This window comes from Colias eurytheme, chromosome 3, assembly GCF_061535395.1.
Source record: "Colias eurytheme isolate Ceu_HAF_F1 chromosome 3, ilColEury1 Martin Lab GWU primary, whole genome shotgun sequence".
NCBI lineage: Eukaryota > Metazoa > Arthropoda > Insecta > Lepidoptera > Pieridae > Colias > Colias eurytheme.
The window spans coordinates 4,945,021-4,966,369 of NC_142982.1; the positions used below are offsets into that span (position 1 = coordinate 4,945,021).

Consider the following 21,349-nt stretch of genomic DNA (forward strand, 5'->3'; position numbering starts at 1 on the left):
ATGCTTGCGGCCAAATTTTGACTGGCAACCTAGTCGATATATATTCTCCTAATTATAAATATACATAAAAATTCGGTTTTCAGCAAAAAACCGATGAACGCACTGATCCTGCAGCCGGATCTCGTACTATAACACTTTAGCACGCTAATTTTAAGCTTTGTTACTAAACTTCAGATTCTATTTGTCTCCTATTACGTGATTTATACAACGCTTCTCAAAATTTTTGATTTACGCAACGTTATGAACGTTAAATAGCGAAATTTATAATTTAAATCAGTAGGTCGTAAGATTAGTGCGATATGAAATATCAAACTCATCACCTAGAAAATCAGAACATGGTCAACTTTTGTTTATCTTTTCTGAGTTTTTGTTCCCTTGTTATCTGTTGTCCTTTTTGTTTTAATGTTGCCAGCTCTTTGTTCTTTTCTGCTATTTGATTACTGATATTGCGGTTACCGTTTGTTCCCGCAGGATATTTGCAGAGTGTATTCCTTAATTTAATAATTTCATTCTCTATTTTTCTGCTATCTTCTTCTATTTTAAATTGTTCTATATTTAAATCTTTACTAGAAGACTGTTTAATGTCTATGGAAGTAGTTGTGGTTGGCTCGGATTTTTCAGCACCGTCGCCTAAGGTTTTGTTGAGGAAGTTAAAAACATTACGGCGTTCTCTTTCTTTTTCTCTCTCGTAGGCTCGCTTATTTCTTTCTTCTTCCTTCTTTTGTAACCTTTTTAGCCTCTGTTCAACCTGAAACAAAATAAATAATTTCACTTTCAAACAAAAATAACTATTCAGATTAATTACAACTTACTACAGTACTTTGTTAGATTTTTACTAGTCGAATTGAATGGAAAGAAAATTAGGTGGCCAAGTGGTTTTTGAAAATGCATGCTTTTACTTGACTATCACACTTTAAATTAAAAAGTTTCGACTTTTGTGCATAAATACTAAAAAAAATCAAGCAAATAATAAAAAGGATCAATGACAATAATGTTCTTTTCAACTACGGCCTCAAATTTCTTTGACAACCATTGCGCAGCAGGTTTCATCCCATCACACAGTAAGTGTGCTGCGCGTCACTCACTCTCACACTCAGCGTAAATTTTTACCGGATACCTTCTATGTACGATAACTTATTAACCCATTGAGCCCCGAACGGCCAGATCCGACCGCGACACAATAGATTTTCTATTGTGTCTGTGATTCCAGGGCCTGATGGATTAATAAACCGCAGTAGTAATTACTAGTTACAGGTCGTGTCAAGTAAAAAGAACGCTGACGGTTAAGCTGCGCATTGGCGATTTATTGGTCTATTTGGTGTTATGAGGTGGTATAAGAATAACAAAAAGGTAGTTGCGAAGCCACGACTCGAGAGCCTACTTCAAAAATAAAATAAGCAGTAAATAACTTTCGTGCTAAACTCGATACATGCCAAAACACACCCCATCACTTTCATCCAGCGTTCTTTTTACATGATTCGCGTTATAGTAATTAGTAGTTACCTTCAGCGGGTCCTGTGTACCAGCCCGCTCAGTGAGCGCGAGGCAGTGGTCGAGGCTGGAGCCGCGCGGCAGCACGCGCGCCTCAACCGGCTGCACGCGCCCCGCGCCGCCCGCGCCCAGCCCCGCGCCCGGCACGTACCCCATTGCTAACATTAGCTTCGACCCTATGCCCTAGAATATAGAGATTATATTGCATTGTGTTGATTGATGCCTTTTTAGAGTTTGTTTGTTGAGATTTGAGGCGAACTTAGTTATGCTGCATTACACATTTTGTATTTCATGATTTACAATGGTTACCAAATAATTTAGAAAAGTTGAAGAAATTTTACCATTAAAATTATGTATATTGCACAATGTAAAGAAAAGTATTTTAACATTTTAATCAAATCAATAACTTCATGTTTACATCTAGTTATTTTAATTTTATGTATTACTCGGCAAATGTTACTTTTTATATTAAAAAAAAGGGTTGACTATAATATATTTAATCTACGTTTTTAATCCATATCAATAATTTTATGCAAGTAAAATTGAGAGATATTTAAGCCTATTCTTATGACTAATTAACAATTAATCAATAAAAATAATACATACTCACTCGAGTGTGTTTCTCCCACTCTCCCATTGCGGGAGCGTTATTCTGTAGACTCTTATCAAGAATCAACGCTTGTTCTGTTTCTGGTCGAGCAATTTTCATCTCTGGGTACTCTGTATCACTTATACTATCATCTGAGTCACTACTATCGTCATCATCGTCTAAAACAATGTGAGGTTCTTTATTTAATACCATTATCTATTTATCATCACTACATAGTATAAAACAAAGTCGCTTTCTCTGTCCCTATTTCCCTATGTCCCTTTGTATGCTTAAATCTTTAAAACTACGCAACGGATTTTGATGCGGTTTTTTTTAATAGATAGAGTGATTCAAGAGGAAGGTTTTAGTATATAATTTATTAGGTTTTAGACAAAGCGGGCGAAGCCGCGGGTGGTATGCTAGTTTAATTATATTACAATTTCTAATGTTGTTCAATTTGTTTCCCTAATACCTGAGAACCACTGAAAAAATTTAACTGATTTTCGATCTGAAATTTTGTTGTAGTGAAGGGAAGGTTACTTTTCACCATTTAGGTGAAAAGTATAAAAATTAATTAACGGAAAATATTTTCCATAAAATATAGCATCTTGTTAAATAATATTGGATTAAGAAGCAAATACTGACTGTTTAAAGGAAACAGCTCTTCAAAGTGCACATGATATTCTTCAACCGCTGCCTTTCTCTTATCTCCTGTTTTCGCTCCTTGCTCTAACTTTGCGACACACAATCTATTCTCTAGATCGACACTGGTCACTACAGCTCTATGCCATAAGTGATATTTTTCTGTGGACTTCTTTGCTACACTCATATCCTGAAATATAAAAATAACATGTCTTTAAAATAAAATAATATCATAACTGAAATACTGCTTAGTTTATATGCTGAGTTTATAAGTAATTTATAAAAGTTAGATAGCCCATTTATCAAGGAAGGCTATAATAGGCTATGCAATAAAAATGTTCTATTTCTAAGAGCAAATATTTTTTTAGAGAAATTAGGAATTTATTATTATCTTTAACATTGTCAGAGTCGATTTTATGAATAAAATAACAAAAATTTTAATTTTTATTTTTAGTTGTGGTGTGGTTGTTCGATTCCCGGTCGAAGCAAGAAATATTTCAAAAATCTTTGAATGCAGTTCTATTTCTTTTTAAAAATTAAGGATTGTTTCCTTTCAGCAAAATTAACTAACTTCAGTATTTAAAGTACTTTCCCTCTTGGGCCCATCAAAAATTTCCAAACTGTTATTTATAACTATGTACATAACATAACAGCATTACTATTACCGTAGTATATTATTATTAGTCTGTGCTATTACAGTACAGTATTAACTGTTTGTATTTACTTATTGTATCTACAAAAAGCATTACATTTGTTCTTTACATACCTCATCGTCAGGTGCTTTAAGCTTCAATAATATTCTACTCCCTGCTTTGAGTGTGTCATATTTGGGTTCTATAGCTTCTTTTAACTCAGACAATGGTGCTACGGCACCATGGGAGTATCTGAAATATAATAATCATGTTTAAATTAGGTACAACTACAAATAATTGCAATAAAAATGTTAATCTTTAATATAAGAAATACTATGAGATTTATTATGTTTATTAATACAAAATATTGTAAATTAATAATTACATTAGTTGATATTTACACTAAACTCACCTACATTTTTCATCGTCAAATTTGCATTCACCACTTAAATAATATGGACATGGCAACATCTCTGTATGAGTGGGGTGTGTAAATAAAACTCGTACCTAGAAATATTTGTCTTGTATTAAATAAAATTAAGCCTTAACAGTATGAAAATATATGTGAATTTTTGGTAGTACATATGATGTGCTGAAAATGTCATGAAACCAACATTTATGAAAGTTTTGTAATTTCCATTTTATTTTCCACTAGCGGTCCGCCCCGGCTTCGCCCATGGTACATGTTTCTGTTTTTTTTTCATTAGAACCATCCTCATGCTTCAAGGAATATTATAAAAAAAGAATTAACGAAATTGGTCCACCCGTTCACACGTAATGCCGTGACCAAGGATTATATTCAATTTCCAATTTTTTCCATGATAAAAATTTAGCAGAAAAATCACCTTGTGATTATATTTATTATTTTTAAAAATGTACTTTTTGGATAAAATGATAAAATCAACATACTTGTAAGTCACTAAATTGATCTTCATCTTGTCGAGGCAACACAGCACTGACCATTGCGTTGTGTAGACTTGGTTGTCCTCCCCATGAGTGAGTGTGGTATACAGCACACTTCATACCAAGTAGAGTGGCTAACTCATCCTGAAATTATATATCTTTATAATACTTACAGGTTTACAACATTGTTTGAACTTATAATTAACTAGCTTTCCACCCGCGGCTTCGCCCACACAGTCAAAGAAAAACCCGCGTAGTTCCCGTTCCCGGGGGATTTCCGGGATAAAACTTATCCTATGTCCCGGGGTAAAAAGTAGCCTATGTCCTTTCTCGGGTATCAAAATATCCCTATACGAAATTTCATAAAAATTTGTTCAGTAGTTAAGGCGTGATTAAGTAACAGACAGACAGAGTTACTTTTGCATTTATAATATTAGTATGGATAGCAAAACAAAAAACAGCTGATAGAATCTGTATGAAATTTGCTTAGGCTAGATACCACTTATATGATGCTGTGGATTCCAGCTAGGTAGTACAATAAATAGTTAGGAAATCTTCAAATGAATATTTGAATATCAGATAAGATAGAGAGAATGCACATAATGCCATATTATAAGCCTGATAAATTTAAGTATGTATAACTTATTTTCGCAACTAAGTTAAACACTAAATAATAATTAACATTATTTACCTCAATATCACTATCATCATTTTGGCTGTTTTCTGCTGATTTTTCAGTTGTGTCTTGACTTTTGTCTTTTTCATAAGCTCCACTCTGTGCCATTTCTTGCTGTTAAATTAATAATGAGACAAAAACAAATGTATTATTCACAGATAATTTTAAATTCAATATATTAATAGTTTAATTATGTTAAAACTTAAATACCATAAATAGTGCGTATTCATTGTCCAATTCATTCTGGCTTTCATCATTTTTTGGTTGTAAAGAATTCTCTTCAGCTTCCTGTTGACGTTGAGCATTCAAACTTTCTTCTGTTAAATCAATTAGCTGCTGTAATTCTGACTGTAATTCTAATAAAGAAGAACGCTCCTCTGAATTATTGTTTGTTTCCAGGCTTTGCTTTACAATGAGTAACTAAAATATACAGTTTTAATATCATTAGGTTTATTATTATTAATACCATATAAAATTTATATTCTGGTAAAAATTAGATTCATATTTTATTACCAATATAAAATTATATTTATTGGTTTTGCAATACACTTACTTGATTTCTGTATTGGTTAATTGAATCAGCCAAATTATCCATGATTATAATTTGTTACTACAAAGTACAAACACATGAGTTGCTCGACAAAATTAAATTTATTCCTTTTTTAACTCTCATATACATAACCTAAATTTGGAAATTAACTTTATCACCTCGTATGAGTTTGATAATAAAAACTAAAAAGTTCACGATGTACACAGTTCATAATTATTGTTTTATTAAAGAAATGTTTGAGACCTCAGATTTGAGACATTTTACATTTGACAAGGGTTGATTTGTGTGACAGGCGACAGCGATACAACGGTGTATGACACAATCATGGACACAATGACATTTTAAATGTTTCCAGGTAATAAATCTGTACTATGTAGTTCGTAATATTTTTATTAATTTTTTTTCCTGAGAAATTTTAAAACAATATTATATTTACATGTTTTGATTATTAAAAATTTACAGCTAAACTAGCTGCCCTAGCAGACGTAGCTCTCTAGAGTTGTGCCCTAAAGCACAGCCAAAAGGTGGCCTAAAGTACCTATACTCTATAAACTATACATATACATATATTATGTGCTGTAAGTAACTGAAAAATAATTTATTCTCGCACACTTCAGCTCCAACAAGCCTAAACCGTGCTAAAGTATTGTGATGAAACCAGCACATTATAGTATTTAAAATATTATGTACTAGCTTCTGCCCTTGATGTTGTCAGAGACTGTGAAGGCGAAATCAAAACTCTCCGAGGGAGAGGACTCCCATTTTAGCAACATAATCAATCTGTGCGTTTAAAGTTTTGTAGAAATGGTGGTTAGGGTGACCATGAATTTTGTTTGACTTTGCACCATCTTAATAATAATTATCTATCGGTGAAAATATTTAAATTTATGACTTAACTTAAACGCGAAATCCTTATATTATTCGGCTATGAATGAAAATTATAATTTGTTTCCATATGTTTAATGTTCAATAACATACAATAAATGTTTGAGTTTATTTTTATATACATTAAATTAGATAGCGTATCATAAATATAATATGTACTGGAATGGTATCTATCAAGAAATTCGTCTCTTATTTTGTTGAGCCTTGGTCACCTAGTTAAAAAGAGACAAGTCGGAACGAAGAACTCGGACCGGTTTTTGCGGCATGGTGCACAGCACATGGTAACACAGTACCAATACTATAAATGTGAACAAAATTAATTGTAGGCAAAGAGTATAATTGTAGGTACATAATAAATAAGGGCATGCCCGCATATTATTAATATTAATAATGTATAATGCAAAATACTATTTAAAGATTACAGTCCAATTTTATTGCTTTAATATACAGATAACAATCATGACAAATATTAATAGAGTTGAGTACATACACCGTATTCTAATGACAATTATTATCATTTAAGGATTCCAGTGTTGAATTTTTAATAACTGTTCCAACAATGGTTTTTACTGTTGCACCTGCATAATTCTCATCATCATTAAAATTCATAGAAATTGTTTGATATGTGTTGTTCATTAATTTCTTTATTTTATTATTCATATCATTTTTATTATGATTTTCCATTAAGACTTGAATATTAGTATCCATTTTGGTAATGAGCTCGTTTTTGTCAGTAATATCTTTTTTTAGTTCATTTATTTCATTTAATAGGAAACTTTCAAATGTTTTATAATTTTCTGATATAGTGGCATGTGATTCGGTTATGATTTGGAGTTTATTTTTAAGATCGTCAATTTCCTTGTCTTTTTCTTGGCACAAAAGTTGTAAATTGTCATTTCCTTTACCATCTTCCGAATTGGGAATACTTGTTTCATTAGGACTTGCTAATATTAAACTACAATCAAATCCTTTAGATTTAATGAAATTTTCATAAATCATAATTTTACTTTCATATTCTTTTATAAGTTTCTCTACAATATTCATTGGTTGCTTTGATGTAGATTGCGTTTTTTCTAATTCTGAGGCTTTGTTCAATGTCAATAGTTCTAATTTATCAGACAATCGATTGACATTGATACGCAACTCTGTATTGCTTATTCTTTGCTCTGATATGAAACTGTGCATATCATAAGAATTCAAATCTGAATATTGAGCATTACTAGGTCCTTTAAGATCAGTATTTTTTATAAGAGCAAGTTCTTGTTTCAGTGGCAAAATACTGGAAGAATTTTCAATCAATGGCCTTGCAGGAGGGTGAGGCTTATTTGATTCCAAATGATTGTTTGTTGAATGTGAATTTTTCTCTGTGGATCGCTTTGCTGTATTTTTGGTGAGTTTATGTCTAGAAAAGTTCAGATTGTTTTCATCATCATGTTCATCAGTTGAATCTGTAGATTGAACTGTTACATTATTTAGTTGAGGCAATACTGACTGGCCCATGTTAGCCATTCTTTTCAAGATAGAATCTTTACTATTTGACAAATCTCCATCACTTCCTACATTTTTTTTAGAAGTCACTGTGTCATCTAAAACTTCCTCTACATTTTCATCAGTGGAATGTTTTATATTTACATTAATATTTTGAAGGCACTCCACAATATTTGCTATTTTTGCAGCTGGAGCACAAATTAGCCAATACTTTTTAAAATTATCATAATATGATATACTGACATCTTTTTTTACATTGACAATGAATGTAGAATTGATGGTTGCAAGGGAAAGTGTACGCTTTTCAGAGGTATAAATAAACAAATGATGGGTATTATCTGTTGCTGATTTAATTATTGCGAAACCCAAATTCTCATGTAGATTATATGTTCCATTTGTCCTGCAAGAAGAGAGAGATAATATATTATAATTACTAGAAAGTATATTTTAAAACATATTTAAGATATTCTGATTGAACAGAAATAGAAACCATGATAAACACAATTTATGTCCATAAAGCAGTTATGTGCATAAGGCAATCTATGATGAAAATATCATCATAAAAATATTATCAAATAAATAAAGTGCATAATAATTTTCTATTAATCACTGAAAAAGCTACAAAACATACAAACATGAACTAGAAGTAAAATTGTAGTTGTTACATATAAATAAATTCACGTGAGTACCATTCATATCCTGAAATGGCAGTTGCAAAAATGCAGTTGGTGACTGAGGCACTTTTAGGTTTATCTGATGGTGGTTCCTGCAGGGGCTGTGCTGGTGTTTGTGGAACATACTTTAAAGAAGTGTTTTCCTTGTCCGGTTCAATTTGATTCGCATTGAATATCGAAGCCAACGAAGTTCTTAAATAAAAAGTAAAATATAAAAAAAGCTGAATGAGTAACAATTAAAGTTTGCTATCTAGTTTTATATACCCTGGTGCAGGTGTGAAAAGATCGACATCAACTTCATCTGTTTCCAACATTTTATGCACAAATGTGGTAAGATACTTCTAAAAAGAGAAATTATGGGAATTCTATATTGCGTTCACAATTCTTTAGTTATTTTAACTATTGATACTTAATTGTTCTTTTAACTATTATTTATTAGTTTTCACTTGCCACTTTTTCTCTATTTCTAAGTTTAAAACGATTCTAATTTAATTATTTGTATACATATACAAAATACGGAGCACTCAAAATTGATCAAAATATTTATGAAATATTATAATCCTGCAACACGGCACATAATAAATAATTCCGTTAACCGTCAAATATCAAATGTCAATGATGAAGTCAATGACCTGGGAAATCATGACAATTTAAAAATTAAATATTTTGTTACCATTAACGAAAAAATGTTACTAAAATCTAAAAATGGACTCCGTACAGTGCGACACAAAAGAGATGAAAATAAATGAGGGCGCCACCGTCGCTCATATAGCAACACTGATACTGCGACGCAAGCGATCTTGATACTATAGAATAAAAATCCAAAAATCTATATAATATAATCTAAAATAAATACCGCGATTTAAACGTTATAATTGTTTCATTGTAGCAATAGTGTAAATTTAAGACAAAAATACATTAGTATTTTAATTGACCTACCTAGGTCAAATTTTACTTAAATGTATTTGGAATTAGTTATTTTATAAAAATCGGTCAAGTGTTTAGACTGCAGAGGCGCACATAGAATCAAACATACAAACAAACAAGCATACATGCAGCTCAAACACATTACCCTCTTTCTGGGTCCGTCGGGTAGAAAAAAACAAGGCGATTTGAAAACCACATATTTTTATTTTTTTTGTAGATAAATTTTGTACATTAATATAATTCATCAAAATCTAAATATTCTACTCCTTCAAAGGACTGATCATCACTCTGTTTCGAAGTACTGGCAAGAGGGTACGGGGCATCTTCAGTATCTGTAAATATGATACAGTAAATATGATTATTTTTCTTATGGTTTGATTGATTAATACCTGTATGAAAACAGTTATCACTATACTATGTAGTAAAATCTAAACTAGGTACTTTATTTGAGGCTGGTTGGATTGGATATAACTTCTTGACTCAAATTGTGCTGGTCGCACTATAAAAACTAGTTTTTGTTTACATACAAATAACCTCAAATTAAATTGCGAAAACGTAATAATCGCCATACATACATACATTAAACACTCGTCACTAATGGAATATTCTATTTTACGTAGTACTGAGCAAAAATAAATGGAATCTCACCGGTATATTCTGCTGTACGTTTGTAAACGTTTTCCAAATCAGTCAATAAATTTCCAGCTTGAAATTCGGACAAACACCGAATAAAAACTTTATACACCACATCACGGACACCGCTACGTTTAACCTTTTTCATGATGTCTCCTTTTTTATTTAAATTTCTTGTTCTAAATAACAATTTTATCTCAATAATTCTCCACTTCACGAAAAAAACAACAAATTTTTATTCAACTTGACAGCTACATTGCCAATTCAGGGTTGCCAGGTAATGAAAAACGAATTAGTTCCAAAATAATTAATTTCATCTCTTTTATGTCGTACTATAAATGTGTGCAAATTAATTATAGAACTTGGTTAATGGTTTAATATAAGGTTTAATACCACCATAACAGAGATTCGAACGATTAATTCGTCAGTTTCATCTTGGTTTAATACTCTATTATGGTTTCATGTCTCAATAACTATCAATCTGTGAATGTTATATAAAATGACAGCACACTTGACAAGTGACAACTGACAACTGACATTTCTGATTTCACACTATTACGAAGAAGTGTGGTGCTGTGTTCAATAAAATTTTTGAAATAAAATTAACAATCCTCCATTCTTGTAACTCTTTTCACATATTTGCCTTCACAATCAAGAGTTCAGTTTTCTGTGATAATTTATGTAAGCAAAAACCTTTTAAGGAACCTATAATGCCTGACACATTCACGTGTATCACTTGCCAGGTGCTGTTCAAGTCTGCAGATTTGCAGCGTGAACATTATAAACTAGACTGGCACAGGTACAATTTGAAGAGAAAAGTCGCAGGTATTCCCCCAGTGACATTGGATGAGTTTGAATTGAGGGCAAAAGAACATAGGGAACAAGTTCAAAATGAAAATTGCGACGAATCCGTTTATTGTAAATGTTGCTCAAAATTGTTCAATACGAAAAATGCGTACAATAATCACTTGAACAGCAAGAAACACAAACAAGCTGAACAGAATTATGTGCCCAATGAAAAACCAATTCAAAAGAAGGAAGAAGAGAGTCAATCTGATTCAAATAGTTTCGAAAAAATTGAAGCTGATAAGCTCTTACAACGAGAAAAATTTGTTGTTGTTAAAGATGTTGTAGGGTCTGATGATGATGACATTGAAACAGACTCAGAAATTGAAGAGGTGAAGTGAAATGAGATTATTTTTAGTTAATTCTATAAATTACTAGCGGTCCGCCCCGGCTTCGCCCGTGGTACATATTTACGTTTTCTCTACATAAAAACCATCCTCGTTCTTCAAGGAATATAATAAAAAAAGAATTATCGAAATCGGTTCAGCCGTTCTCGAGTTATGCGCTTACCAACACATTTTGCGATTCATTTTTATATATAAGAAGATTTATGTGATAATTCCAATAATTATTAATTTTTACAGCTTGATTCTGATGAATGGGAAGAATGTAGAATCCAAGGCAGTGACTCACTTATAAAACCCCGTGACTGTTTGTTCTGTGGTCATCACAGTAAAAATATGGTCAAAAATCTGAAGCACATGTCAATAACCCACTCCTTCTTTATACCAGATGTTGAATATTGCACTGACATAAAAGGGCTGCTCTTGTATCTTGGAGAAAAAGTAAGTGGTTAATGCTATAGAATTTACCAATGAAATATACTTACTTACTCTCAAAAATATATTTCCATTTGGCAAAATACAATCAATTGGCATAATTCTTAAGAATTTATTGTAATTTGCGAATAATTTCCAGATTTCTCAAGGATTCATGTGCTTATGGTGCAATGATGCCGGCAGAACATTCTACTCGATGGAGGCCGCTCAGGCGCACATGCTTGACAAGGGACATTGTAAAATGTTACATGAGGGCATTGCTTTAGCTGAATATTCTGATTATTATGACTATAGGTAAATACATCAATATTTATATCAAATTTGTTATTTTTGTTGTATATAAAAGACTTAATAAAATCTGTAAAGATAATATTTATACTGTATATTGGAATAAGTAACACACACATTATTACACAATATTTATTAAAGTTGCACTTAATTGTATTATACAACTTAAATTGTTTATTAATAACATTCAGAGAGAGAAATCTGTGTATAAATTATTATATCAGCTTAATTTGCACCTTGTAATATTACAAACTAGATTTACGCCCGCGGCTTCGCCCGCGTTTTCAAAGGAATCCCGCGTTTTCGTGGGATTTCCGGGATAAAACCTATCCTATGTGTAAATCCAAGTTATCCTCTATAGGTGTGTTAAATTTTATTGTAATCGGGTAAATCAGTAGTACATATAGATTGAAAATTACTATACAATTAAGGTAATGGGGTGTGCAATATGCAGTATGAAATAAAATCTCACTGTCTAAACTGACACACAATTTCCACAGTGCGTCCTACCCTGATCATGAAGAAGGCGATGAAGACATGGAAGTTGATGAGCCAGCAGCAGATCCAACCATGCTGGATGGTGATAATTTCCAACTGGTGTTGCCTTCTGGGGTTGTTATAGGACATAGGTCCTTGTTGAGGTAATTGTATTTATTTTCAAATGATTTTTTCTTGCTAATCATACAGTCCATGCTCCATGTATTATTTTTGAAACTAGCTTATCGGTTCTCTTCACAATGGGCAGCGTTGGGCGAGTAGAGGCAATCACAATCATGTAGAGGGCCTTAATGTCTATGATTGGCCGTCATTGTAAATCTTTTTTCATAATCGCCGTAATAGCGGCAAACATCGACGATCATTTATTGGGCCAACGCTGCCCATTGTGAAGAGGGCCCATTATGTCTGGATTATTTTGTTTTCTCAATGCAAATTTTAGCAAATTAAATTATTTTTAGCCATTTTCATGGAAAATGTTTTGAAATAAACATAAAAGAAAGGGTTGTGTGTATATAAATTTTTCAAAATATATTTTTTTATCATTTTAGGTACTATAAACAAAACCTGCCTGAGACCAGCCAAGTTGTGGTGAAGAAGTCACAACGAAAACTGCATCATTTGTTGGGTGTTTACCGCGCGTTGGGATGGGCGCCTAAAGAACAGGCTGCCGCTGCTAAGTATGTGTTTTCTTTATAGTCAATGGTTAATTTTAACTTACTGTTGAGGATTATCAACTGAGAAATAATATCTATTGAGAATCATGAAAAAAGGCTTGAAATATGCATAATAGGTTTATTTATCCTAAACTCATGAAAGAAAGCAAAACAAATGTAATAAGCATATTTTAAATAAATTTTAATACTTGAGTCTAGCATGGTTTGCTTGAAATACAATATAAAATTATATTGTACATGTAACAACATAACTATTTAGATCTTTATTTTTCTGTTTTGTCCTGCCTATGAATTATGTGTTGTTTACTTTCTTTATCAGCTTTTTATAAATGTTATTATTTTTGCCGAAGGAAAGTTTTATATTATGCCGTCAACAAAGATAGTATAATTATTCATTCAACATTCATTTCTGTCACGCTTTTATAACTAAAATTAAGTGTGTATTAATTTCATCATACAAATATTAGTTCTTACAATCAGAGGCGGCTCGCGACAAAATTGTATGGGTGTTCACTTGAAATAAAACAACGAAAATACAATAGCGTTAGCGGTTAAATGTCTATAACACTAAAAATTACAAAGTACAGGCTATTTCAAAACGAATTCAATGATTATCAATAATTAGTAAATCATCGAATTTGCATTCGCGAGCGTAGGTATCTATAGTGTTTGTTTATAATATAGGAGTGGCAACGTCGCGCGCAATTGCTGCTGGCATGCGATGCGGCAACGTTGCGTGAGAGCGGCCGCGGCCGCGGCGCTCCAAAAATGGCTATTTTTCCATAGTAAATCTTTTGTTTCACGCGCAGGACTGTGGCGAAATTTCTCTTTCCCTCTTATTGGATTTCTTATTTAGACAATGTACTGAATGTTGTTTCATAGGAGCGCAATCGAGAGCGCTCCGTAAGCTCCGTTTCGCGCGTTATTTATGAAATGAACAAGTGTATGTAATGATGTATGTATTTTATTTGTAATGTGTAAAGTTACTTATTTTATTGATATTAGCACAGACTAAGTAATAATAATATACTACGTATACAAATATTAGTATTGGAGTTTTTTACGATAGATTTTAAATAATGAGCAGGTATAACTTTATTATAATTATTTATGGGAGTTCACTGCACCAGCGCTCCTGAGGACGAGCCGCCGCTGCTTACAATGCTGAAAAATCTACCGATTTTTTGTTGTATTGTGTGAACAGTATGATTAGAGTAGATACTAAATACCTTTAGAATAAGTCTATAATGATGTTTGTTCTATCTTTACAGAAAAGCTCGTGACATTCATTTCATGAAGAGGGTGCAGGCCAAGTGGCAAATGAAGATGTCTATGAAGAATAACAAGTTCCAAAAACATTACCGACCTCAAGTTAACTTCTAGAGAAATCTAGAAAAGTTCCTTGTAGTTTATCACTATACTATATATACACGTCATTTCACAGTCGTCATCCTTATCAAAGAGAAGGATTTATGACTTTTTTTTAAAGCAAACAGATAACTTCAAAAAAAAAATCAATGGTTTTAACAAATGTTACATTATTCATTTATTTTTTACGACCTAAATAAATTTTAAAGAATACAGAATTAATGGTAGATGGTGCAGAGCATTGTTTTCTCTTCTGAGTCAAACATCCTTGTGAATGTCTTGTTTAATTAGTTTTATTTTTTCATTTTTATTAGTTTAAATTGGATCAATATATAAATTTTCATTATTCTTTTTTTTTGGTGCTTATGAGTGGCATTATTCTCTCAAGTAGTTACCTCTGTAATAAAGATATTTAAATGTTCTCTGTGTGGTGTCAATAGACAAATCGTTAAGGAAAAATATCTTGCACATGCAAAAGTTTTGCATGTGCAAGATATTTTGCATTTTATTTATAAAGAAACAAAGGTGCCATCGATTTACAAATGTAAATCGATGGCACCTTTGTTTCTTTTACTCTTGGGTTGACCCAATTATTACCCAATAATTGGAATGTGAAAAAGACAGAAAACGGAGAATATGTCAAATTATTATTAATATGATATTAAGCTGTCTACAATCTACATGTTGTGTTTATTGCACGCCTCATAAGCGAAGCGTTGAGGTGGGTACTACTGTCACTTCGCGCAAAACATCTGATTTTTCAAACTTAAAATGTCTTTATGTATCATAGGGCGTATTCAGAAAGAAAGCTTGAAACTTATAAGCGCTTATCGGCGCTTGTCATGTTCATATATTTTCCTGTCAGTGCTGGTAACCCGCGCAGGAAAATATATGAACATGTTACATGACAAGCGCCGATAAGCGCTTATAAGTTTCAAGCTTTCTTTCTGAATACGCCCATACATTGCACTTGTAAGATAATACATACACACACATATTAAGAAAAAACACTATTTTTAACGTTCATGATATTTTTGATGTCATTTTTGTTATTTAAACTAGTTAAAAAACAGTTTAAAAAAGTTCTGTCTTGGACGTCCGTGTGTCTGTATGTGCGGATCCTTTTTCTTGCTAACACGATAGCGACCCAAATACTTTACTAATCGAGTCTTTTTTTTTCTCTTACGCTTGAGTATGCTCAGGAATAGAACCCTTTCATTTTTCAGGGTCTGATTCGATGTGGTTTAATTGTTATTAAATAAACAAAAATAATAATTAATAAATATTTATTAAAAAAAAATTATGAGGCGTGCACTTTTGGATTTTCCAAATTATTTTAAACATTTCCAATGCATTATACAGCCGCATCGCGGCGAATATAATTATTTATAGTGTAACAGTTACACAAAAGCAATGAATTCCATGTAACTACAACAACACATGTAAAAAGCAATAAAGATTTACAATGAAATTTTGTTTTATTTATTCAATGCAACCGGTGATTTTTTAAGCTTCACGTATCTATACTTCTTGTGGTAGAAAGAATCATTAGAATTACTTGCTCCATTTAAAGTCCATGGTATTTTGACTGGTTTGGGGTCAATTGTAAGGCTTATTTTATACAGAGGAAACGGGTTTATCTTTCCTTTAAATAAGTTGGTTATTGTTTTGGATAGACCTTCATTCATTATGTATTTTGATTCGATATTTGGTATATTCGCAAAATATTTTTCGGCCATTTTGATTTCGTCTTCTCCATTATCGCTGATAGGTTTGAGCGAGTGACTGGTGTTGAACAGGGAACAAAATATCTGTAATCATTACCTACTTATATTATGGTGATTATATTTATTTTCTTTTAGGATCAATGAACAGTAATAGATTTTATTCATAGGTAGTAGTAGTAGGTAAACTTTTTTTTGCCTTGGCCTTTCTGTCGGTAGTGATGGCAACTTGATACTAACAAAAAGATGTTATATTATGAAAAGCCTTAACAACATCAAGATAACAACAAGAACAGGGACAAAAAAGAACTTAGTTTTTAACCCGTGGGAATTGTGAATACACCTTAATAAAATGTAAATAAGGTTGATTTTACTTTAACATTCATTTTTCTTTTGGTAAGGATTATTAATTATTCAGTTGTTTTTATTAAACGAGTAAGGAATTATTTCTTCCTTAAAAATATTTGAGCTTGATTATAAAGCCAAAAAGGTCGTTGATACTTTTGATTTTCTAAGCAACTTATGGTTTATTATTTCAATTGCTTAGTTTAATTTAAATAATTAGTATGTAGTAATAAGTAGGTAGGTAGAAAGTAGACTCGAAAATGAAGTCAAAAGAGAGCTAAATATTTTAAGACATATTTTAACCAGAAGGAAAACATGTAGATGTTACTCAATACTTACAAATAAAACTAAATATTTAACACTATCCATTTCTTCAATAGTGCTTTGTATCAATCTTTATCATAAGATATTTTTGCTCTTAGATTTTTGCTTATCTCAATCCTAAATGCGATATTTTCCGCCAATTGGCTTTCTGCCTCGTGCACAGAGTTTACGAAGAAACATGTTCAAATTAAATATTTGTTCAAATTTAATTTATTTCTTCCATTTATGTACCAGCATGTGATAGATTGCGAAACACGGCAAGCTTTAAAAGTGAATAAAATAAATTAAAGAGAAGATTCTGTTATACCTATTAATTTAAAATAGATAATGATTGTTGCGTGTATGGATAATCATGTCATTGTATTGAAAGAATAATTATAGCCAGTTCACCTTATAGATAGAGTCACCGCCCATGGAATATATTGAAATGTAAAATTAAATAATAAGTGGAGTAGGTATATTTCTTAAAAAGATACAATCACGTTATCTTAACAATATAGACTAATTTAAGTACAAACAATATATGCAGCATATAATCATATAATAGCCCTTTAAAGTGAAACAAATAAGAATGTGAATTAAGACTTATTGTGATGCGTTTGCACGGGCAAGTCAGAAATGCCTCGCGGGGTCGTGCCGCGCCTTGAAAATCCGAGCGCCGCCTTTAAAATGCATAGCCCTGCTTCAATTGTCCTTTTTCTATCGGAGTCATTTCCTATCGCCGGATTTATTTCCACGAGGTCTAGTGCTCTCAAACGGCCCGTCGAATGAATAATTTCCATGAGTTTTATTCCTTCACGTAGAGTTAATCCTCCTCTCACTGCAAAATACAGATAGTATTTTAGAATTTAGATATTAGCGTCATGATTTTTAAAATAAGTGAAACAATAAAGTATATAAGCCTGTAAATTTATTTCATACTTTCAACTGTGCGGTATTTATTTACCTTTGATAAAATCTTTAAATGTTCTCTCATGAAGTTCATGAAATGGGACTTAGCAGGAAGAGAATTAATTTTTCTATTAAAAATCATATAAATAAAGTAAGAAATAAGTAAAAAAAAGTTACCTGGTGTTCCAGTACTCGGTGCTTCCAACGCGTCCAAGGAATCGATATCAAAGCTCACGTGAATAGGCTTTTCTTTTCTAGGATCCAATACGTGTAGAATATGGTTTATTGATGTTTCAATACCATGACTGAAAATTGTTAAATAATTATTTTATAAGTTATTCCGACAGGTAAAAATAGTAAAATCAGGAAACCGGAGCGTGTCTAGTGTACTTACTCTTCGATATCTTCCATGGCAAATGTGGGCACTTTGTATTTCTCTATAGCCAACCTTTCATAGTGGTCTACAGATCTAAGTCCGATGTAACCAAGGTTCTTTATGGAAAATCTAGAACATTAAAGTATTTTTAATTACTATCAAATTGTCAGTGAAATATATTTGCTTCTCTCCGTACAAAATTTCTAATCTAGCTACTAATTTTTCATAAGCTACGTTGGAACTTAAGTTTGTTTGCCTGAAGCACCTACTGTACTGATTTGGAGAAATGTTTGATCATAGACATAAATAATTTTAGATACATATAAATACATAGATGATTAAGAATAACAAACATAAAACCAATTGGAAAGTTTCGTTTGTCATGAAAAAGAAAATGAGAATATGAAAAAGGGAATTTCACGCGCTTTGTTGTCGCGCGTTAAAGTTGCTAATTAAGAAAAGGTGAATAAGTAACCGTAAACTTGAATTTTGAAGTAAGATAGTAACTGGTGGACGCATACCAAATACTAATAGCCATAAAGCACATTAAGGTTACAAAAAACTGTCTAAAATATACTTAAACAAAATATGCATTAAATCCAAATTCATTGTGTAAAGGAAAATATTTATATTACTTGGGAACTTGCCAGTCCATAGTAGGGAGATAAGGCCAGTAATCCGATAGCTCTTTCACGAGGAGTGCGACGGGCATGCCGTGCACCGAGCCCGACTCGGAAGTTTTGTTTGTGTTGATGTCCGCGTGGGCGTCCACCCAGATGAGGATCATGTCTTCGTTCACATTGTAATGCCCGTCTACTGTGCCTGATGTAATGGAAATCATTTTTAGTTATTATTTTGAAATTGAAAAAATAAATTAAAAATATTGTTATAAATCTAACTAGAAGGTTTTTACATCTTAATAAATCCATAAATGTCTAAATGACTGCGCAAATTGAAATCTAGTAAAAGGTTTCTTCCAAAATAGGTACCTAATTCGTTTGTATTGATCATTGAGTTTTCTATTTTGATTACTTTTAGCTAGGTAACAGTCAATTTTCAACATCACCAGCAAAGTAGGGTTACAAGAGGTTACAAAGGTATTAAAGTAAGTACCTACATATAATGAATTGAGCACTCAGATAACTCCAACAAAGGGTTACAAATAGGTACAAAAATAGTAACCTGTTCGGGGTTCAAAGCTTCCATTAATTTGAGTGACTTTTGGCTAGACCTGTATCTGACAGAATTTAATAAATTGGTGTTTTCCACTTATGAATTAAGAGTCCTTACTTGCATTGCATCTCTTGTGGTATATTCTATAATAGAGTTAATTATGTTACATTTTTATAATATAGTCAGACAAGATTTATAAAGCTGTAGTGTAACGATGTAATATTATAATATGAATGGTTCATAAGATGTGGATGAGTCAGCTGTTACGAAATGCGAGTCAGCTACTTCGGTAATGGAATGTCAGCTTGAATAGCAGGTTGACATGTCTTGCTGGCTACGTCATTACATCGTTTACTTATCGATGTGTCACATGCCTTTTAACTTTTAAGTATAATTAAAGAGCAACTCATGAGAAATAGACATAAAACAAAGACAAAGCTAGGCTTTTAGTTGCGATTAATTGAATGATAATAGTTAGGTTCTTTGTAAGTAAATACAAAGCAAAGTTTTCAGAATTTTCTTTTTAATTTTCAATGTAGGTACTTACGAATATAAAAAATTACGTTATGAAAATAAATCATGCTTTTATTGGTTTTCCAAACTTATTATGTGTTTGAAAAAGTAAATAATTAATCATCCAAGTATTTTTCTCTTAATTAATAAATCGTACAAAGAAACCAAAGCTTCTCCTTAGAATAAAGCTTAGCCGTAAGCTGAAGATTTCTTATATTGATATATTTAGAAAAGAAATATATTAACGTCTCTATTATGAGAATTAATATTATATTCTTCGCCTGATGAGAGATTTTGATATTATAAGAAAATAGTATCTATTGAAATGACATCGCCTAGAGCTAGAGGCTCGTTTGCTATATTAAGTACCTATACCTTCCTAATGATTTGTAGGCGGGTGTTTGTGAAGTACGATTGCTATACTTTTATAATAAGAGTAGCATATCAGCATATGTTTCTGTTTAAATTGTTGTAAATTATTTTCACTTTTCCTAAACTCGTGATAGTAGTTCATGGATATATTGATATAAGCATTAAGTACAATGAATAATGATGATTACATCTTAGTGCTTCAAGTATTTCGAAATATATGTTCATCTGATCAACCATCATTTATATATTTACCCTACCTACTCCAATGGAATGGTCTCCTCCTATAGTAACAGCAAGTCTTCCATCCCGTAGCACTTGAGACACTTTCTTCGAAACATTATGATTGCAGGCAGAAACAAGAGGTAGAGACACCATGTTATCTACGTTTACATCTTCATGACTTGCCGGTATATCAATGTCTCCGTAGTCTTTGATGTTAAGGCCATCTAATGAAAAGGTTTTGGTAAAATAAAATCTATAAGGCATTGAAAGCAACAATGAAACAATAGGAATTAAAATAATTATATCTACTAAAATATAAGTATGTATGTTATTCTCATGGGAATTTGGAAAGCTTTTAATTTTATGGTTAACAGGATCATTACAGGTTCTATGGTTCTTCTAATAAGTAATTGCACAATGGACGTTGAATAGTTTAAGTTTTGTTAAAATAACTTGTTACAAAATCAAAGCTAAACAATGATATTTCTTTTTATAAAAATAATAAAAATTTTATAAAAAAAATATGAGTAGGTATCATTTTTAATACATAAAAGTAGCAATTAAATGTAAAACCAAAATATCGTTTAGTGATTCTCCTTACCGATTTCTTTTAATTCACTAATCAACCCTGATGACCGCACAGCCGCTGGAGCCACACTCACTCCATACTTTTTCTGTCCCTTCTCAAATGGCACTCCAATTATACCAACTTGCTTTAAAGGTTCCCACTTTTTAATTTGAGACATTTTTCTCACGAAATCCTTAAGGACATTCATATTTACGAGTTTTAATATTTAGAAGAGACTTGTACAGTGAGAGCGAAATACAAACTTATCAAAAGCAAATGTTATTGTGCGTGTTATCTC

The 21,349-nt window shown here is 31.9% G+C and overlaps 4 protein-coding genes and 1 long non-coding RNA gene across 6 annotated transcripts; 1 reads left to right on the forward strand and 4 right to left on the reverse strand.

Moving 5' to 3' along the window:
• Window positions 1–135: 135 nt before the first annotated feature.
• LOC149909538 (zinc finger CCCH-type with G patch domain-containing protein) lies at window positions 136–5,726 on the reverse strand. Of its 2 annotated transcripts, none has more exons than XM_090119561.1 (10): window positions 5,616–5,726; window positions 5,144–5,353; window positions 4,949–5,047; window positions 4,264–4,401; window positions 3,767–3,861; window positions 3,489–3,606; window positions 2,726–2,912; window positions 2,102–2,259; window positions 1,504–1,674; window positions 136–748 (listed from the first exon to the last, which is right to left on the reverse strand). In XM_090119561.1, exons 2-10 carry the CDS (start codon window positions 5,144–5,146, stop codon window positions 329–331), a joined length of 1,389 nt encoding a protein of 462 aa, XP_089975687.1. In that variant the 5' UTR covers window positions 5,147–5,353; window positions 5,616–5,726; the 3' UTR covers window positions 136–328. The 2 variants fall into 2 exon arrangements, with proteins under 2 accessions (XP_089975687.1, XP_089975686.1); XM_090119560.1 differs by having other exon boundaries at window positions 5,487–5,720.
• Window positions 5,727–6,778: 1,052 nt separating this feature from the next.
• On the reverse strand, window positions 6,779–9,112 carry LOC149909539 (uncharacterized). Its single transcript, XM_090119562.1, has 4 exons — window positions 8,981–9,112; window positions 8,795–8,871; window positions 8,546–8,722; window positions 6,779–8,256 (listed from the first exon to the last, which is right to left on the reverse strand). The coding sequence occupies exons 2-4, from the start codon at window positions 8,842–8,844 to the stop codon at window positions 6,867–6,869; spliced, it is 1,617 nt and encodes a 538-aa protein (XP_089975688.1). The 5' UTR covers window positions 8,845–8,871; window positions 8,981–9,112; the 3' UTR covers window positions 6,779–6,866.
• A 291-nt stretch (window positions 9,113–9,403) lies between these two features.
• On the reverse strand, window positions 9,404–10,413 carry LOC149909540 (uncharacterized). The gene is made up of 2 exons (XR_016458410.1): window positions 10,106–10,413; window positions 9,404–9,789 (listed from the first exon to the last, which is right to left on the reverse strand). It is a non-coding gene; the product is annotated as an uncharacterized LOC149909540 (long non-coding RNA).
• Window positions 10,414–10,636: 223 nt separating this feature from the next.
• On the forward strand, window positions 10,637–15,232 carry LOC149909541 (cytoplasmic 60S subunit biogenesis factor ZNF622). Its single transcript, XM_090119563.1, has 6 exons — window positions 10,637–11,268; window positions 11,521–11,721; window positions 11,855–12,009; window positions 12,504–12,644; window positions 13,050–13,178; window positions 14,447–15,232. The coding sequence occupies exons 1-6, from the start codon at window positions 10,801–10,803 to the stop codon at window positions 14,556–14,558; spliced, it is 1,206 nt and encodes a 401-aa protein (XP_089975689.1). The 5' UTR covers window positions 10,637–10,800; the 3' UTR covers window positions 14,559–15,232.
• Window positions 15,233–17,401: 2,169 nt separating this feature from the next.
• arg (arginase) lies at window positions 17,402–21,317 on the reverse strand. The gene is made up of 6 exons (XM_090117729.1): window positions 21,085–21,317; window positions 20,519–20,707; window positions 18,839–19,025; window positions 18,222–18,332; window positions 18,005–18,132; window positions 17,402–17,756 (listed from the first exon to the last, which is right to left on the reverse strand). The coding sequence occupies exons 1-6, from the start codon at window positions 21,257–21,259 to the stop codon at window positions 17,515–17,517; spliced, it is 1,032 nt and encodes a 343-aa protein (XP_089973855.1). The 5' UTR covers window positions 21,260–21,317; the 3' UTR covers window positions 17,402–17,514.
• Between the last annotated feature and the right edge of the window lie 32 nt (window positions 21,318–21,349).

What these genes read in the sequence shown, in the direction of transcription:
- LOC149909539 (XM_090119562.1), bottom strand. Translation starts at nt 8,844, where the DNA reads ATGTTGGAAACAGATGAAGTTGATGTCGATCTTTTCACACCTGCACCA. An exon ending in CTTTTCACACCTGCACCAGG is followed by an intron (nt 8,723 to 8,794) that starts GTATATAAAACT and finishes TTTTTATTTAAG; the next exon opens with AACTTCGTTGGCTTCGATAT. An exon ending in GCCATTTCAGGATATGAATG is followed by an intron (nt 8,257 to 8,545) that starts GTACTCACGTGA and finishes CTCTTCTTGCAG; the next exon opens with GACAAATGGAACATATAATC.
- LOC149909538 (XM_090119560.1), bottom strand. Translation starts at nt 5,528, where the DNA reads ATGGATAATTTGGCTGATTCAATTAACCAATACAGAAATCAA. An exon ending in TTAACCAATACAGAAATCAA is followed by an intron (nt 5,354 to 5,486) that starts GTAAGTGTATTG and finishes TGTATATTTTAG; the next exon opens with TTACTCATTGTAAAGCAAAG. An exon ending in TTTGACGATGAAAAATGTAG is followed by an intron (nt 3,607 to 3,766) that starts GTGAGTTTAGTG and finishes ATTATATTTCAG; the next exon opens with ATACTCCCATGGTGCCGTAG.
- arg (XM_090117729.1), bottom strand. Translation starts at nt 21,259, where the DNA reads ATGAATGTCCTTAAGGATTTCGTGAGAAAAATGTCTCAAATTAAAAAG. An exon ending in TAGTGAATTAAAAGAAATCG is followed by an intron (nt 20,708 to 21,084) that starts GTAAGGAGAATC and finishes CCTTTTCATTAG; the next exon opens with ATGGCCTTAACATCAAAGAC. An exon ending in ATGGACTGGCAAGTTCCCAA is followed by an intron (nt 18,333 to 18,838) that starts GTAATATAAATA and finishes TTAATGTTCTAG; the next exon opens with ATTTTCCATAAAGAACCTTG.
- LOC149909541 (XM_090119563.1), top strand. Translation starts at nt 10,801, where the DNA reads ATGCCTGACACATTCACGTGTATCACTTGCCAGGTGCTGTTCAAGTCT. An exon ending in TCTTGTATCTTGGAGAAAAA is followed by an intron (nt 11,722 to 11,854) that starts GTAAGTGGTTAA and finishes AATAATTTCCAG; the next exon opens with ATTTCTCAAGGATTCATGTG. An exon ending in GAACAGGCTGCCGCTGCTAA is followed by an intron (nt 13,179 to 14,446) that starts GTATGTGTTTTC and finishes CTATCTTTACAG; the next exon opens with AAAAGCTCGTGACATTCATT.